This window comes from Prionailurus viverrinus, chromosome F1 (assembly GCF_022837055.1).
Source record: "Prionailurus viverrinus isolate Anna chromosome F1, UM_Priviv_1.0, whole genome shotgun sequence".
NCBI classification, from domain to species: domain Eukaryota; kingdom Metazoa; phylum Chordata; class Mammalia; order Carnivora; family Felidae; genus Prionailurus; species Prionailurus viverrinus.
This window is the reverse complement of record NC_062577.1, coordinates 64819609-64838168: the sequence shown is the minus strand read 5'-3', so window position 1 is coordinate 64838168 and position 18560 is coordinate 64819609. Positions and strand designations below refer to the sequence as shown.

The window sequence follows — 18560 nt, the reverse complement described above, 5'->3', positions numbered from 1 at the left end:
ACCGCACTGCCGCCGTCCAGGCCCGTGCAAGCGCCGGTGCGGCTGTGTGCCCTGTGTAGGTGTGTGGGTCTCCCCTGGGGCCCCTGTGTGGCGTGCCCCCCCCCCCCCCTTCTAGTCAGCGGGAGGCCGGTCAGAGACCAGGAACCCAGAGAACAACCTCCGGGGCTTCCATTCTCCGTAAACTGTGGTTCCACCAGCAACCATTAGGGGTCACTGTTGCATCAGCTACCATTGCCGGGCAGGGGCAGGGCAGGGGTCCAGCGGGACAGGTGGTCCCGGCTGCCCACACTGCCCCTGCCAGCGGAGTGTAAGTGAGCTGTAACTGCTATGACGGAGATGGTCTCACACAGACTCGTGCCCACTCCACTCAGGCCTTAAGGAGCTGTGGTTTGCAGGGCACGAGGGCGCCAAGCAAGCTCAGAAGCGCAAACGTCCCCAGACTCTGGGTCCGTGGCAGCGCAGGAGCCATGGCCCCGAGCCCAGGGGGCGGGAGACGCTGGTACAGGATGCTAAAATGTCCTGAGCCGTGACCAGCCCCCTCTGCCTCCATCGTCTTCACCAAGGCTTTAAGTCGTTTATCTGCAGCTCTTCCTGGCATAAGAGCCTGGAAATGGACTCCCCTGTGCTCCTTCAACACGCCTGCAGGGCATCTCTGCTTGTGGGTAATCTAAGGGAGCCAGACACACAGACTCTGCTCGCGGTCCCTGCCCTGGCTGGGGGGCGGGGGCGTCCAGCACGGACCGGTCATCAGGGCCCCTCCCCCACCCCTGCATCTGTCCTCCGATGCCCGGGAGACGTCTGCCCGGTGGAAGCAGCGAGGGACGACCTAAACATGAGGTGTGGGGGACGGTTGGTGAGGCCGGGAGCCCAGAGACAAAGCTTCCTTGCCAGGCTCAGCCACCTCTGGCCGCCCGAGCGGCGGACACGGCCATGACAACCCGGGCTGTTAGGTCCTCGTGGAGGTGGTGTTTGACAGCCCAGTATTTATCCTGTATCGCGGCCTCAGGGTCACCGTGTCAAGTCCCCAAGAAGGGAAGGAGGAAGTTCAGCCGGTGTTAAGACCACATAGATGGAGAGATAATGGGCTCTCCAGGGACCAGGGCACAAACAGACCTCAGCATTTATTGTGCCTCCTTCAGTCTTCCCCTGAGAGGCCGGGGGTTGGGGGGCAGGAGTGAGGGCAGGGAGGAAGCAAGGCTTGAAGGATCAAAGCCTTAATCATCCTAGGGCAGGGGGGAGGTTGAGGGGAAGGGGCTGGGAGAAGGGGTGAATCTGCACCAAGGGATGCCCCTGGGGAGGAGGGCGGAGGAGCACCAAACTTGGGGGGTCCTGGGTGTGGCGAAGGAGGGGAGGAAGTGAGGGCAGGCTACAGGCTAGGAACCTGCTCACCCAGGTCTCTGGGTTCTCCCCACGCCCCTTGGTGCGTGGGGACGAGGGGAGGAGGGGGAACGTGGGGCTGAGAAGGGCATTCGTACGGACATCCCATCCCCCACCTCCACACGGGGACAGGGAGGGCTCCCGGCCTCATGCGGGTGCTCCTCTGGTTTTGAGTGTGTTGATGGTCCCAGAGGTCCACAGGACACCCAAAGCTGAGGCTGGGGGTCTCCGGACCCCACCTTCTGGGTGGGTGGGCCCCTCTCCCCAGGCTGGACTTCTTGTCCACTCTTCCTGCCGTGACCTTGCTGAGCTTCTCGTGGAGAAACTCAGACTCCTATGGGGAGTCTGCTCTGCCCCCTCTGCCCCCACCCAGTCCTCCCTCTCCCGCTCCCTGGCCCAGCCTGGGCCGCCCCCATGACCCTTTTCTGAGCATGGGGTGGGGTGTGAATGTCTGCACACCTCAGGGCCTCAAAGGTCAGGACCCTTCCTCTCTGCCCGTGGGAGGCCCGCCACCCAGAGAATAGGGTGGCCTCAGTGCCCCGGGCCCCCATTTTGGGGGCTGCAGTCTGAGGGAGCCCCTCCTGGGGTCGGTAGGGAGTCGGGCTCGGCCACGGCCAGTGGGGACACCCGGGCGCCCCGGCACTCTGGGCTGTAGTAGAAGGAAAAGAGGCGGAAGGAGGGCCGCAGCTCCCCCCGAATGCTGTCCAGGATGTGGGTGAAGGTGGGCCGCAGGCGTGGGTTCTGCTGCCAGCAGCGGCTCATCAGCTCCTGCCTGGGGAGGGGGGCAGCGTGAGGAGGCCAGCCGGTGGGAGGGGGGCGTGGGGGACTGCATCGGGAGGGCCACAGGGGCGGAAACGGGGTCGCAGTGGGGACTCAGAATGGGAAGGCTCAGAGCGGGGCACCGGTGGACCTACAGCATCCGAGGAGGCGGGGCCACCGTCGCGGGGGCGGGGCAGGGCAGATGGCGGGCAGGGGGCACTCACAGCCGAAGGGGACAGCTCTCCAGCTCCTCCAGCACCCCACCATCCATGACAAACTTGAGCACCTGCTCGTTGGACAGGCCCTGGTAGGGCTGTTCAGCCAGAGTCGCGATCTCCCAGAGCACCACACCGAAGGACCTGGAGGGCACGCACGAGGGCCTGAGCCCAGCACCTTGCACGCGGCGCAGTGCACCCGGGCCCCTCCCCAGCCCCACCTGCACACCCCCTGAGCCCTCTGCTCCAGCCAGTCCCCACCAGACGTCCGAGTGGGTGGTGAAGATCCCGTCTTTGAGGGACTCGGGGGCCATCCAGCGCACGGGCAGCAGCCCCTTCCCACCCTTGCGGTAATAGTCTGTCTCGTACACGTCTCGGGTCATCCCGAAGTCTGCAAAGCGAGGGTGGACAGGTGTGGGGCCGCGGAAGGCCACACCAGCCCCGGCCCCGGCCCTCTCCCCCTGCACAGCCCCCAAGAATCCTGGAATGCGGCGGCTCAAAGGACCTCAGAGATCATCCCACGCCAACCACCCCCTGGCCTTGGACGAGAAGCCTGAGATCCAGGGTGGGGGGAGTGGTTGTTAGGGGCAGAGCTGGGGGCCAGGTCTGGATCTCCTAGTCTAGCTCAGGGAGGGTCACTCTACTCCTCAGGCTGCCCCTGCCCGCTGCACCCTGCGTACCCCCGATCTTGACGGTGAAGTCCTGGGACACCATGCAGTTTCGGGCCGCCAGGTCTCGGTGCACGAACTTGTTGGCGGCAAGGTAGGCCATGCCATCTGCGATCTCACCAGCCATCTGGATCATGTCTCCCAGTGCTGGCCGCGGGAGCCCAGGGTTGTTCTAGAGCCAAGACAGGGGGCTGGTAAAGAAGGAACCCGGAGGTTGGACTCCTGCCCAAGGATTCCCCCACAACTGTGCCCAAGTCAGTTCTAACTCTCCAGCCCCTTGGCCCAGGGTCTTTCTGGTCCCCACCTCTGCCTCAGGCCGCAAAGATCGAAGATGGCTCTTGAGGTCCCCACGGGTCATTAACTCCATGATGACCAGAGTTGGCTGGCCCTGAGACACCACGCCCAGGAGACGTACCTGGGACGGACAAAGAGCCTGGTTGCAGGTCCCCTCTCCTTGACCCACCTGGCCAAAGTACTGACCTGCTGTGACCACAGCCTGACCCAGACGCCAACCCTGACCCTAAACCCAACCATGACCACAGGCGTAATCCTGATCTAACAATGACCTTGACTCTAACCCACGAACTTGATCATAACTATCATTCCAATCTTCACGATTCACCCAACTCTGACCTTGGTCCCAATCATGATCCTAATGACACTGAGTATTGACCCCCAACCATGACTGATCCCAGCCCCAGCCATGATTCTGTCATGGTCTTCCCATGATCCGGTTTTGAGTCCAGCCCTAACCATGACCTTTACCTCAATTAGGATCTTTGCCACAGTCCCAACCCTGACCTTAATGGTGCCCTGACCTCATCCTTGACCCTCCCTATCCGTCTTACCATATGACTTTCAGCCCAATTATGACCCTACCCTGGCATTGTCCCTGATCCTCCCTTACCACGTGGTGACACTTGAATGCCTTCATGACAGAGGCTTCCTTGAGGAACTCAATGCGTTCTCGTGGGCTGGCCAGCTCGTTCACCGTCTTCAGGGCCACGGGTGTGGACTCCTCTCCAGCCTCAAGTCCTTGTGCCAGTCCCTCGTATACCATCCCAAAGGAGCCCTGGCCCAGTTCCCGGATTATGGAGATCTGCTCCCGAGGCACCTCCCATTCATCAGGGATGTACACTGAGGGGAGGTGGGGGTCACGAGGCAAGAACACTGCTCTCTGCCACACCCCCGCCCACCCCTCTCCTCTCTGAAAGGGCCCGGGTCCCAAGGCTGCTTTCTCTAAGAAGGTCTCCTGGGGGGCGCCTGGGTGGCGCAGTCGGTTAAGCGTCCGACTTCAGCCAGGTCACGATCTCGCTGTCCGTGAGTTCCAGCCCCGCGTCAGGCTCTGGGCTGATGGCTCGGAGCCTGGAGCCTGTTTCTGATTCTGTGTCTCCCTCTCTCTCTGCCCCTCCCCCGTTCATGCTCTGTCTCTCTCTGTCCCAAAAATAAATAAAAAATGTTGAAAAAAAAATTTAAAAAAAAAAAGAAGGTCTCCTGGAAGTGTGGCTGTCCTCCCCTCCTGTCTCCCTTTCCCACACACCTGTCCACCCACTCCCAGACCTACTATCAGAGGCGCTGAAGTACTCCGGATTCACGGAGGCATACAGGGTGCTGTTTCTGCAAAGGGAGGTGAGGGGGTCAGGCTGGAAGTGTCCCCAGGAAGGAAGGAGCAATGTCAGAGGACGAAGAGGAGGGAAGTTACTGACCACACCCCCATCCCTGATCAAGGGTGACCTTGGGGATCCCTACGCACTTTCCAAGTCCCGGCATCTGGGCTGTGACAGGCTGGGAATGGGGAGTAGAGCAGCTCCTGCCTACTCTGGTGACCCTGTGACCCTTAGAGTCCAGCCAAGCAAAATCCTGCCTCCGTTGCCCTCTTGTGTTCAGCCCCAGGGCCATCTGGCAACTGTTCCAGGGCACATGGTCAGGTCTCCTGTCTCTTCCCCTGCAGGCTGAGAACGTGGTGGCCAACAGTCCCCGTGTGCCCAGACCGGGGAGTCCCAGGAGGTGGGACTTTCACTGGTAAGGTTGGGAAATTCACCAGTAAACTGAGGCCAGCGGTCACCCCCCTGAAATGTGTGTCTCCTCCATGCTGCCCTCAGGGGATGAGTTAGGGCTCTAGGGAGTCCTCTACTGTCTCATTTACCGTCCTCTGACTGCACACTGACTTTGCGATGAGGGCTCAGGGAGAGAAGGGGGATGGGAAACGGTAGGACTGGTCATCATCACCTCTTCCTGCCGTAGAAGAAACCGAGGGCAGCGAGAATGACAAGCAGCATGAGCCCCACGGGGGTGACGGTGAGGAGGACGTGCAGCCCCCCGGAGTCTTCCTCCTCTGGTGGTCAGAGGGCAGCAGATGGTAGGGTCAAAGATGGAGAAGTCAGAGCACAGGGGACACGTCTCCTTTCATGAGGGGCAACAGGAGCAGGGGGAGGAATGCGGTGGAGTGGCTGTGACTTCCACAACCGGAGATGTGGCGGGGGCGGGGGGCGGGGGACCCAGGCGGGGCTGCTGGGAGTACAGTCTGGGGCAGAGGCTATGCCAACCTGGGCCAGGGATGTAGAAAGCGATACTCTCTGTCCAGGATCCGTTGCCAGCCAGTGAGGTTGCCCGAACTCTGGCAGAGTAGTTTCCAGGGGGCAGAAGGGCCAGGTGGACCCCCCCAGACTTGGCATACCGCAGGCGGGACACACACAGCACTGTGGCCTCCTGAGGACAACACAGAACAGCTGTCTGGAAAGAGGATGGAGGCAAAAACTGGGGCCGGGTGGGGGGTCCCCTGGGGTACCTACCTCTCCCAAGCGGCGGTACTTGATTTCGTACTTGAGGATGAGTCCGTTGGGGTCCGGGGGTTCAAGCCAGCGCAGGAGGACACTGCTTTTGCCGGCTGCCTCCCAGGCCACCTTCCCTGGGATGCCATCGGCTTCTCCTGTGGGAGAGGGCAGCAGGCAGTCCGGCCCCAAGTACTTCCTTTCACCTTCACGTTCAAACTCAAGGGGGCCACCCTGGGAGGTTTCAGGAAGCTCTAGGATATGCGGACTTGGGGACTAGGAAGGGTGAGCAGGCAGAGGCCCTGGTTACCGGGAGGTCGAACTCGCTAGTTGGCGCACTAATTGGGTAGAGTCCTTGGGGTCGGTGTGGGGGGTGGGTAGAGGTGTCGGGAGTCACCTACTGTGGGGCATGGTGCGCGCAAAGACGAAGGTGGCGGCGCTGCAGCCCACGGTGTGCGCCGCGTGGTTGCAGGCGTGGATGTCGATCCGATATTCCGTGAAGTGGCGAAGGCCACTCAGCACTGCTCGCTCCCGGGGCACTTTGTCCTCCTGGATCTCAAAATCCGAGCTGTTCCCCCCAAGCCGGAGGGCCCCGGCTGCCCGGCGGTGCCTCCCTGAGTCTCTGGGGAGTGCGCGAGTCAGAACCACGGCGGCGGCCCGGGACCCCCGCCCCTCAGTCCCACCTCGCTCACCTGTGAGGGCTCTTATTGATGGACGTCACCTTCCAGGGGGATCTGGGGAGACCAGGGAGGGCGGGGTCGGCCCGGGGTCAGCCCCGCCCGCAGAGCGGCCCCACCCAGGCCCCTCCCCCTCCAGCCAGACCCGCCCCCGCGGCCCCGCCCACACCCCCCCATCCAGCCAGACCCGCCCCCTCCGTGACCCCGCCCCCCACACCTCCAGCCAGACCCACCCCCACGGCCCCGCCCACACGCCTCCAGCCACACCCACCCCACCGCAGCCCCGCCCACACGCCTCCAGCCACACCCGCCCCTCCGCGGCCCGGCCCTTCAGGCCCTCGGGGTGTGTGGGGGGGGTTGGCGCGTCTCGCCGCACTTGGGGATTGTGATGGCGTTGTGCAGAAAGTTTTCGAACTTCTTCTGGAACGAGGCCTCTTGCGCCTCCAGCGGCGGCAGGACCTGCCCCGGAGGTGGGTGCTGGCAAGGGCAGCAGCCGGGCTCCGTCTCCGCTTGGAGTTCCGCGTCCTCGCGGTCGAATCGCGGGTCGCTGTTGCTGGTGGGCAGCCGCAAGCCTGGCGCGACGCAGGGAAAGGTAGTTAGACTCACGGCGCCCCGGCCCGCGTCCCAACCCCTCCGGCCCGCGCCGCTGCCCTGCGCACCGCGGTGGCAGTAGTCGTTCAGGTAGAGGTCGCCGTCCTCCGCCAGACGCTGCCACAGCACCAGGTAGTAGGTGATGTTCCCGTTGCGCTGAGTCGGTGGCTTCCAGCGCACCAGCAGGTGGGACGAGGAATTGGACGTGGAGATGACATCCTGGGGCACTGTGGGCGCTGGGGACGTAAGTAGGGTACAGCTGAGGGGCCGCGGATCCCCCTTTCAAATACTGTCTGGTAAGGGGCTCCTCTCTGGGGTCCAGGCCCCTCTCTTTCTCCCAAGGAATCAGTGACCCGCAAACTCCCTTTCCTGGCACTCAGAATCCTGGGCCCCCCGTCCCTCGAAGGCCTTTGAACTGGCTCAAATGTTCCCCCTGCGCTCTCTCCCACCCACAGCCTCCCTAGGACCCAGACGGATGCCCCCTATTCTTTCTAGGACTCTAACATCTGGCTTCCCAGTCTCTCTAGGGGCCAGGTGTTCAGTGACCCAGCTTCTCTATGTCTGGTGCCTGGGTTCCCTCATTCTCCTTCCGACTCAGGCACCTAGCTCCCACCCCCTTGGAAGTCCAGCCTACCCGCAGGCAGGGTTCGGAGGTAGACGATGGGGCTCTGGGCTCCTTGGTGGGGGCTGTCCTCAGCAGTGGTCAGTGTGATGGCCCGCACAAACACTGCATACTGGGTCCAGGGCTTGAGGGGCGCTAGAGTCACCCCTGGCTCCTGGGTGCGGCTTAAGGGCAGCTCCACATCCAGCAGGTTCCAGCTCTGGGTCCCACAGGCATCTGGACCTATGTGCTCCGTGGCGTTCTGGAAGGGGCTGAACATCCCGACCCCTGGAACTGAGGGGTGGCTCAGCCCTACCCCAGTTTTTAGCACCCCCTCCTCTCTGAACCACCTGAAGACTGTCGTTACCATTCTTCCAGTAGGCGTGAAGGCATCCTGCTCTTTGGGGGCACTCACTGAGTGGGTCTGCTCAGAGCTGGGATTGGGCCAGGAGTCACAGCCTGTCTCTGAGTGAGCACAGCCATAGCCATGCTGCAAGGCAGTGATGGTAGGGGGGCTTCGTGAAGGACTTCTAAGATTCTCTATCTTTTGAGCCCAGAGGCAGCTGGGTACAGTTGTGTAGATTGTGAACTGCACAAGCCAGGCAGGGGGTGCCAGGTACATTGCAGCCCATGTTAGTGCTCCCCAAAGTGTGGTCTATGGATCAGAAGATTCAGCATTATCTGGGAGCCTGTTAGAAATGCAGATTCATGGGCCCTACCCAGGACTAAGTGAATCAGAACTTGTGTGTGTGGGGGGGGGGGCAGGGCCCAGGAATCTGTATTTACCAGTCTTCAGCTCCCCGTGCTAGAGACCTTCACCTACCACTGGGACAGGCCACCCACCATTGACTCCCCACCCCCTTCCCCCCAGCCAGGTCCTGTGCTAGTGGGAAGGTTAAGGCCTCTCGATTTTAGTTCCCAAGAAGGACTTCCAAGCGAGGTGGTTCCCATCCTCTGTCTCCCTCAGTTCTCCTCACTGCTGCCCTCCCAGACCGCCCTCCCAGACCCACCCCTCTCTTCTAAGAATTTTAGTTTTGATTCCTAGCCATGCGTTTGGAGAAACCCTTCCTGTGGTCTAACCACTGGCCCTCCTGCGCTGGTCAGTACACTCTCTCGGAGGAAAAGAGCAGCCTGTCCTTGGCTGTCCCTGCTCCCTCCCTTCCTCCGGCTTTAATGAAATGCTGGCAAAGCTACGCATAAAACTGGCCAAATTAGTGGGTACTCCCCAAACCGCTGCTGGGGCAGGAGCATGTGGTCAGTACAGAACATTAGCATAGTGAATTGAAGTTTAAATATCCAAGCCTTCTCAGCGGGGCTCCTGTCCTGGTCTCTCCGAAGTCCTGACTGTCCTCTCCAGTTCACTGGTGAGGCGAAACTGAGGCACGGAGGGATGCATAAAGTGAGGGGAGAGCCAGACGTGGGCACTGCAAGCGAGTGCGACGTGGGGGTCTTGGCCCCTGGGTTCTCTACAGCTCCCCCCCCCCCCCCCCCCGCCCCCGAAAGCGCTCTGCCCTCACCTGACCGCTTTCTCGAAGGAATCGGCCCTGTCCGGGCCTGGCCCCGCCCCGCGGTGGCTCTGGCCCCGCCCACTCCAGCGCGGGCCCCGCCCCTCGCCCTGGCCCCGCCCCCGGCACTCACGACTCCTTGTAGTACACGATGAAGCTGAGCAGGTCCCGAGCCTCCAGCGGCTCGTAGCGCTCCCAGCGCAGCAGGATGCTGTCCGCCTGCGTCACGTTGGACACGAAGCGCAGGGTGCGAGTCTGGCCTGGGCGGGGCGGGGGGCCCAACACCTGCTCTCAGCCGCGTTCGTCTCTGCCCGAGCCACCTAATGCCGAGCCCCCACCCTGACCCCGCGGCACCCCCTCCCCCCACGCGGCCTCCGAAGCCGACGTAACTAAGGGTCCCGGTCAAGCGCCCCCTGCCTCCCGGGTGCGTGTCTGTTGTGTTTCAGCGCGCGCGCGCGCCTGGGCTTTGCGCGGGTCGTGTCTCCCCGGGGTTGGGGTGTCGGGCCTCACAGGCAGCGCGGTCTCCGTTGGTGCGGGGGTTGATCTCGGCCTTGTTTTGGCGTCCCCGCGTGCCGGTCACCTCCTCCAATCGGTAGATGTGCTCCAAGCAGAGGCGCGGGTTGAAGGCGAAGTAAATCTTGCCCACGGGAATGGCGAGCCCCGCAGCCACCCAGGACCCCAGCTGCTGTAGGTTCTGGTTGTCCAGCACGTACAGAGTGTAGTTCCTGGGGGAGGCCAGGGGACCTTGCTCTGCACGAGAGGTGGGGGCAAGGGGGGAGGGGGGTGCCTTATGGGTTCCTCCTGGAGGGGCTGTCCCTGCCGGGGGGCACAGGGGAGAAGGGGCACTCAGCCCGGGGCTCTGCCTCTCCAGCTGCAGTGTGGGTACCCCTGGGGGGTCCGTGGCTGTTCCAGGGAGACATGAAAAACCGCTTGGTGGGACGGTAGTTTAAAACATTCTCTGTACGTTGACAAATCCTGGCTACCTTACAGGTAGGCCTTGACTGGTCCGTGGTAGGGATGGGTTCAAACCGAGGCAGTCTTGCTGGGCAGCTGAGAGCATCGGATAACAATATTAGCCAACCTACGCAGAGTTTGGTGTCACTGTAGTTTCCATAGTACGTACTGTGTTCTAGGCACTGTTGTGTTTCATACATAACAATGTAAGTTGTATTCACAACAGCCCTAAGACATAAGTAGTGTTCAATTAACCCCATTTTACAGAGAAGAAAAATTGAGGCCCAGGGAAGTTAAGTAACCTACCCGGTGTCACACAGACAGTCCGGGGCAGAGCTGGTTCCGGAGCCCATGCTCTTTGCCGCTGCTTTGGGAGGGTTAGGGACAAGGAGGTGTGACAGAGGGATCAGGTCAGAGGCTGTTTCTGACCCCTTACCCATCCACCATGGCGTCTCCCCGGATTAGTTTGAGGTTCTTGAAAAAGCCCAGGGACACGAGGGCGAAGGAGTGCTTGATTTTGAGGAAGCCGGTGATGGTCTCTATCAGCCCTAGGCTGTGCTGCAGCTCCAGCTCTAGGTTGTCTGGAAACGGGGAAGACGGGGCCAGAGCAAGGCGGGAGGTGACAGGTCTGCATGGGGTGGGGGAGCAGGGCGCGTTGCTGGATGGGGGCGCACGGAGGGGGCCCCTCAGGACCGGGACCCGGGGTGGTGGACAGTGGTGCCTTAGCTGGGTCTCTGTAAGCGGGCACGGCCGGGAGGAGAGGTGTGGCCTGGGGAAGGTACTAACAGCCCTGGCGAAGATTGACGATGAGGCTCCCCTCCACGTGGGTGCAGCCCACCAGATCCTGTGCGGCCTGGATGGAGTCGATGGTCTTGGTGCCCACCTTGCACTCTTTGGGGCACAGCCCCTCACACTTGCGGCAGAATATGCTGGCAGGGGCAAGCGGAGGGTGCGGAATGAGCCCCGGACCAGCGTGGACCTCCTCACCGACCCGAGAGTGCCCCCCCGACCCCCTACACTCACCTGCTGCCATTGCGCGTGAAGCCTGGAGGGCACTGGGCCAGGCAGCGGCCCTGGTGGATGCCGAAGGTGGAGGCGCGGCCGGGCACAGAGCGCAGGCGGGCACAGCGCTCCGCCGTGACGCAGCGCCAGGACTCGTGCTGGTAGGTGCCTGGGGGGCAGGCCCGGTGGCAGGCACCCTGGAAATAGAGGTGACGACAAGCGACGCAGGCACGCGGGTCTTCCGGCCGGCTGCAGCCCCCCAGGCATTCGACGTGGCAGCACTCACCCCCAGCGGTGCAGGCCAGCCCATGGGGACAGGGACACACTGCGGACAGAGGGCCGTGTCGGGCCTGGCCCCTGCCCCCTTGGTTCTGGTGCCATCCCTCCCCCTGGGATAACACTCTTCATCCGCACCCAAATTCCTCCCATTCGGATGGCACGGGGTTGCTGGCTCTCTTTTCCTCAGGTGGGTTCTGAGGACAAGGACCACGGTCCCTCTGTGTGGCTCCCCACCTCCCACGGCGCCTGGCCAGGGACGTCGGAACTCAGGGCAGAGCCGTGACCTCGTCCACCACGGCTGCTTCGGCCCCGCCTGCTGCCCTGTCTGGGCCTGGTGCTCAGATCATCACTGGGCCTGGTGCCAGGGGGAGCCTGCCAGCCTCTCCCGGGCACCGAGGCCCGGGGCCAGGGGGCCTGGGAGTGTGTGCGAGGTGGGGCCGCCACGGGCCATTTCGCCCGTGCCCTGCCCACACCTCCTCCTCCCTCCCCAGCTCTCTGCCCTGGGCGGGAGGCGGCTCCAAGCAGCGGCGGGTGGGTTTGGGGCTGGGGGCCCAAGGCTTGTGAACCGTGCGTGGTGGCAGCTCGCTGTCTGTGGGAGCGGGGCGTGCGGGGGTCAGTCAGGGCGTGTTGACACTGTACACGAGACAGGATGTGAAGCAGCCGTGTTTACAGCCAACACGGAGGCACCGGGGAGCTGGGGCCCGGCAGATACAGCGGGGATCTGGTTACTCTTCTGCCCCGAAGCAGAGGCTTTGGGCTGAGGGAGCTGACCTCCTTGTGGCCGGCGACCCCAGATCTGCTCTGAGCCTCTGAACGGTCCTCCTTTCCTCCCCCGTGAACTCCACCTCCTCCCCCCATCATCCCTGCTTATTTCACTTCCCCGCTTCGCTCCACTCCCTTCCCTCCCGTTTTTCTCTCCGTGCACCTGACTTGCTAGACTGGATCCCACCTGACAGCCTGCCTTGTGCCTCCCACCCATGCTGCAGCCACTTTTATCGGGACAGAGAACACCCGCCATGACCCAGGCACTGCCCTAAGCCTCATGGAATAGCTCACGTAAGCCACCTCGGTTACCTAACTGTTCCGAGCCTCAGTTTCCTCATCTGCAAACTGGGAATAACAAAGACGGCCTGCCTCACAGGACGGGTGAGAATGAAGGGGGTCCGTGCCGGCCGAGCGAGGGCACGCGCCGTCCTGTGGCCACCGGCCCGCCTGCCCCCACCCTTCCGGTGCCCCCCCACCCCCGCCCCGCCGCCCCGTCGTGTTCTGGGCCGGCGCCCACCTCGCTGGCAGTGGCTGGAGGTCCAGCATCTGTAGTCGGTGTGCCCGCCGAAGGTGGTCCTGGCGCAGGGCTCGCCGCTGGCGCCCAGCACGCCGGGACACACGTCGGCGCACTCCTCGCCCAGCTTGTTGCCCACGATGTGGTTGGCCCCGGGGGCCGGCTGCAGCAGGCCCCAGTCAATGGTGGACAGGTGGCAGAGCTCCTGGTTCTTCTCGACGCGCACGGCCCCCCGCAGCACGGCCCCCAGCGCCGGCAGCCCCACGTCCCGCAGGTGCGGCATCTCGTAGACGACCAGCGCATAGCCCAGGAAGAGGCGGGCCCCGCGGACCACCGCCAGGTTGGGGAAGAGGTCCCGCAGGCTCTCCAGGCCGTAGACACGGAAGAGGAGCAGGTAGTCCGTGACCTGCGTGAGGCGCGGGAAGCTGAGGCCGCGGAAGTCCTCGCCCGTGGCCGTGAACATGAGCAGGATCTGCAGGTGGCCCTCCACCACGCTGCAGTTCTCCAGCCGGCGCAGTTCTGCCACCTCCGAGCGGATATCCAGGCTGGGGCACACTGCGGGCACAGGCGGCAGGCAGTCGTCAGTGGACTGAGCTCCCCGTCCCGCCCTGGGGGACCCTCTGGGAGCGGGACACGGCGTGGGAGCGGGGCTCCGCCGTGGCGGTGGGGTGGCCTCCTCCCTGGGCCTCACAGGCCTCATGGAGGCTTGAAGGACGGGCACCCCACGGGTCAACGTGGGCCAGAGTGAGCTCCTCCCTCCCCAACCTGCTTCATTCCTGCGGTGACGGTGACGGTGAAGAGTCCTTCCCTCCACGCCCCCCCTGCCCCCGCCCCCAGAGCCTGTGGGCTCCACCTTTAAATGACAGCACATCCAATGCTCAGTCACCGCCTCCGCTGCTGGGCACCGTGCCCTTCTCCTGGATTGACAGGGGTGGCCTCCCAGATGGCCCCCCATCTCCACCCGCGTCCCCTCCCGGTCTCTTCACTCTATAGCCAAAGGGATCATCTCAAAACAACTGGGGTGACCTTGCTGCGCTGCTCACAACCCCCTGGCGGCCCGCATCTGATTAAAAGCTCAAGTCCTTACGGGGCTTGCAAGGCCTCTGCAGCCTCTCTGACTTCACCCCCTTTGCCTCTCTTCCTCAGCTGCACTGACTTTGTTCTGCTGGTTTTTCAAACAAGCCAGCCAAGCTTCTGCTCTGAGGTCTTTGCACATTCTGTTCCCTCTGGCTAGAGCACTGTTCCCTGTACGCGGTCCTTCACCTTCTTTAAGTCTCTGCTCAGATGTCACCTCCTCAATGAGGACTTCTCTGACCATCTGTTTAAACACTCCCTACCCCCCTTCCTACTTAACTTTTCTCCTTACATCTTAACGTTGGCTAATGTCTGAGTTACTTATTTTGTTTACGGTAAGCTCCGGAAGGGCAGGGATCTTTGTGTAGTTCATTGCTGTATCCTTGGTGCTTGGCACAAAACTGGTGCTCAGCAAGTATGTGATGAATGAATGGATTCTGTGACTGGGACGCAAAGCCTCACATCTCCCGCTTCCCTCCCAGGCCTAAGGGAGCCGGATGTCTGGTCCCCGCACTGGTTTACTCTCGAAGGGACGTCCGTGGCTCCCCACTGCCGAAAGTTCAAGTGAAAATTCCTCGGCCTGATATCCAGGGGGCTGATAATCGGGTCCTCGCTAATGTCTCCAAGCCTCAGGAGGGTTCCCGGGCCTGGCCACACACTCAGCTCTTGTCCTGCGAACCTCGGGTCGAGCCCGTCCGTCCCCGATCCTCTGACCTGAGTTAGTCACTTCCCCCTTCGGGCTGGCCAGTTCTGGCTCTAGCACCCACCGGAACACCTGGGGCCTCACCCCACAACTGTTGTCCACATTTTTGTCACCCCTCCAAGGACGGGATCTCCCGAGGGTGGCCCTTGTTAGTCGGCACCGAGTCCGCGGTGCTCAGCTCAGGGCTGCGTCCACCGGGCACTCAGGGGCCATGGTTTGAACTGGCGGACATCTGGTTCCCAGATCCACTCCTCCCCCGGGGACCGGGGTGTGCCTGGCTTCTTCAGACCCACTTTCCTTCCTCTCCCCAAGGCACCTGAGACGGGCCCCCTGACTGGGCTGGATGCCTGGCCCATGCACTCTCATTTGCTCCAGAGGATACCTTCCAGGCTGGAGGATTCGAGTCTATTCTTCGGCTCGCCAGTCATGTCCTGCTAGGCTGTCTGGATCCTGCTCCCCACTTCCTGCCTGGCTCTCAGCTGCACCGCACCCCCACACAGACCCCCGCACCCCCACACAGACCCAGGCCCAGCTCCTGGTAGCGGGCAGGCAAGGTTGGCTCCCTGAGGCTTGCCTCACACCTTCTCCCTGTTGTCATTAATGGTCCCTGTGCTTGGCTCTGCACAGCTGCTGTGTGTGTGTGTGTGTGTGTGTGTGTGTGTGTGTGTGTGTTCACATGCACAAAAAGAGGGAGAGAATGAGAAAACACTTCTAGCCCCTCCAGGCAAAGGCCAATCAGGCTCTCCAAGGCGCCCACATGCCACTTCTCATCATGCCCCGGCCTCTCTAGGGCTCCCCTGATGGGAGTCATTTGGAAAAACAAATCTCCGACCTTCACAGATTAACCCCTGCCTGCCTGCCCTCAGGACCTGGCCCTGCGCAGAGCTGTGCTGGGAAGAGGACATCTGGGTCCCCTGATCAAACAACCAAACACCACGCCCCACCCCCTCCCAGGGACGTGCTCCCCTCCTGACAACCGGGCTCACGGCTGGCATCTGTGTGCCCTGTCCTGGCCCGGCAGTGGGGGAGGGGCTGTCCCTCGCCTGCAGTGCCTTCCCCACCAGCACTCTTCAGGGGACCCCCGACCCCAACCCTTTGCAGCTCCCCTCTGTCTCTGTAGGAAAGGGAGACTCTGACCTCCTCCTGGAAGCCTCCCATCTGAGGGCGCCACGGGGCCCGTTGGGGGGGGGGCACGGAGCAGTGGACCTGCCACCCCCAGCTGCCTCGGTCTGGAAGGGAACGGTGGGACTGGGGAAGGGCACGCTCTTAATCGATCCCGCTTTTGAATGTCGCACATTCAGTGTCTTCCTCCCCTGCTAGGCTCCCCACACCCGCATGGGGCCTCTTGGTCTATGCGGTCCTCCCCTCCCCAACTCTGCACATAGGAAGGGTCTGGCCTGGGCCCAGTGGATTGGCCCTAAGTGTGGGGGACATGGGACAAGGCCCTGGGACAAGCGCTCAGGGCCCCAGTCCAGCTTTCCCTCTCAATTCTCTGAACCTCAAGTTTCCTGTCTGCACAATGGATTCATTACTTCATGGTGCCTAGTTCTCAGCTACCCATCCCTCCCTGCACCCGAGAAACGACCCCTGAGACTGTCCTCCTCATTCTGTTCTCTGGGAATGCACGATGGAGGAGATCTCTTTCATCTCTCTGTTTCTCACATCGCAGGGGGCTGAGGGGGATACACGGTTATGTGGGGGAACTGACTGCTCTTCCTGGTGGGAAGTCCTGAGAGCCGCCCCCCGTCTTCATGCCCTAGGTAAACAGATGTTTGGCCTCCCAGCTGGCTGGGGGGTGTGGGAGGGGGGAGATGGGGGTCCAGGAGGCAGCGCTGGGGGACTCACCCTCTAGTGTGTCCAGGCCAAATCCCAAGGAGAGATGGATCGCAAGCAGGCATGCGACCCCCGGGCACAGGCTGGGCGCTGCCATCGTCCCAGGCCTGCCTCGTGCCCACTCCTGGCTTCTGCAGCTGGCTCGGGGAGGAGCAGGGTCTGGCAGGACCTAAGGGACACAGAGATGCAGGCTTCAGAGGGGAGGGGAGGATGGGGGCCCACGGGCGCGGGGGTGGGGGTGGGGTGGGGTGGGGGGAAATCTCAGAGGGAAAAAGGGAATGAGAGCCACAGAGACACAAAGACAGTGACAGGCAGCTGGAGACAGACTCGGTCTGAACCCAGAGACAGAATGATGAGGGCAGAGATGCAGAAAGCAGCAGAGGAGGCTCAGAGAGGCCTCCAAGAGGGAGAGTCAGGCAGGGTGCAGAGCAAAAGGCAGTCCGCGAGGCCTGCCAACCCGGAGCCGGCGCGGCGAGGAAGCCCGGGGAGCCCGCCCACGAGAGCGGCGCGGACTCGCCCGGGAGAAAAGTCCGGAACCCCGCTGGGCGGCTGGGCGGCTGGGCGCCGAGCGAGCGTCGGGGGGCCGCACGGGGCCGCGGTATCACCGGGCGCTTCGGGCCGCGCCCAGCTCCCGCCCTCCGCGCCCCGGGGCGCAACGGATTGGCTTGCTGGGACCTCCGGGCTCTCTCCGCCCTTCCCGCCAAGCCAAAATATTTAGCCTGACAACTGAGGGGGGACAGGTCTGTTGGGGAAATAAGGCCAAATACAGGGGGATGGTAGGAACGAGCTCGCCCATCGCCCCTGCGGACTCACTCACGTGGGGCCGCGTGTGCCGGCTGGAGTTGGGGTGGGGGGCGGGGGTAAGTTCTGCCGCCCTGACACCTGCTGGGCGACTTCTGGCGGCCACGACCCGGCCGGGCGAGCCTGCTGGAACCTGGCGGGAACGCGAACCGTGTGCTGAACATTCAAGCTGTTCGCCTCTCCGAGGCCCTCGCCGCCCCCTGGGGGGCCGCCGCCTCCGCTTTCGCGCGAGGATCCGTCCCAGCCAAGTCCCTCGGTTCCGACCCAGATCCTGGGGGCCCACCTCTGTCCGGTCGCCTTCCCAAAGCGGGCCGCCGGTCGGTCGGTCTGTCCCTGTCCCGGGGCTGGGGCACGGTCTGCGCTGAGGGCCTGGCGACCCCTTTGGTGGGTTTGGTTGGCGCGCTCCCTGCGGCCCTCGCCTGCCCTCCCGGCCGAACCCCTCCTCCCCGACCCTCTCCCTCGCCCTCTACTGGCCGAACCCCTCCTCCCCGACCCTCTCCCTCGCCCTCTACTGCCTCCTCCCCGGCTTGAGACGGGCGGGTTCCGGCGGCCACCGGGGTGGGAGGGGCTGGGGATCCCGTGGCTTTCCGGGTGCGCGACCTCCTAGGACCGAAGGGTCCCCAGCTCCACCCGCGGGCGGCTCCCGGGTCCGAGGAGCTAAGAGAAGATCTATTAATTTCTCCGCGCAGAAATCGATGCTCTTGTCAGGGCGGCGATCGATGCCAGCCCAGCCCGGCGGGGCCCCACCCGGCCTGGGGCCCGGCGCTGGCCGGCCGGGGTCAGGGGCCGCCGCTGGGGCCCGGGGCGCAGCTCTGGGGGGCTGCAGACCGCGCCCCCAGCCCCGCGGAGCGCACTCTGCGCGCGCGCCTCTAGCGCCACCCTGTGGTCTCTCCTGAAAGCGGGCCTCCTGGCTCCTTGGGGCGCTCCGGCCGTTTTGGGGCGACCCCCTCCCTCTCCTGTTTTCTTTCCCCAGGTCCTGCGTTTGGTCTTTTTGGGGTCCCTTCCCCTTTCTTCCTAGGCCTTAGGGAGTGTTTCACCTTCTTTATCCCCAAGTGACATCGTACACTCCCTCAGGGGCGCGCATCGTGAGGAGATCTGAGGCCGGGGGGGGGCTGGCTGGGATGACCCCGACGGTAACCTTGCCCTCGCCCTGTCATCTCCCCTCCCCCTAAAAGCAGCTGCTTTAGGCTGGGAGAAATAACGGATCAACTTCCCAGCCCTCCCCCACCCCCCCACCCCAGCAGACACCTCTAAGGAGTTCTCTCTGGAGCCGGGGGTCTGGGGAAAAAAGGGGGCGCCGGGTCCCCCGAAAGGGGTGGGGCAGCCGCGGGGCTGAGGAGCCGAGGGGCGGGGGGTGGAGCCGGAGGGGGCAGGGCGGGGCGGGGCGGGCCACGGGCCCCGCCCTTTCCCGGCGGCTGGGTCTTTAACGCGGCAGGCGCACGTGTCGGGGGAGGCCCGGCGGCCGCGGCTG

At 63.4% G+C, this 18560-nt stretch overlaps 1 protein-coding gene across 1 annotated transcript; it reads right to left on the bottom strand.

The window, feature by feature from the left end:
* Nucleotides 1–1908: 1908 nt before the first annotated feature.
* INSRR (insulin receptor related receptor) lies at nucleotides 1909–16385 on the bottom strand. The gene is made up of 22 exons (XM_047841553.1): nucleotides 16301–16385; nucleotides 12682–13233; nucleotides 11142–11445; nucleotides 10905–11047; nucleotides 10555–10699; nucleotides 9675–9889; nucleotides 9298–9424; nucleotides 7693–7931; nucleotides 7127–7294; nucleotides 6844–7039; nucleotides 6483–6524; nucleotides 6192–6412; nucleotides 5812–5948; nucleotides 5566–5728; nucleotides 5249–5354; nucleotides 4584–4636; nucleotides 3927–4156; nucleotides 3324–3434; nucleotides 3032–3191; nucleotides 2613–2742; nucleotides 2361–2495; nucleotides 1909–2149 (listed from the first exon to the last, which is right to left on the bottom strand). The coding sequence occupies exons 1-22, from the start codon at nucleotides 16383–16385 to the stop codon at nucleotides 1909–1911; spliced, it is 3903 nt and encodes a 1300-aa protein (XP_047697509.1).
* Between the last annotated feature and the right edge of the window lie 2175 nt (nucleotides 16386–18560).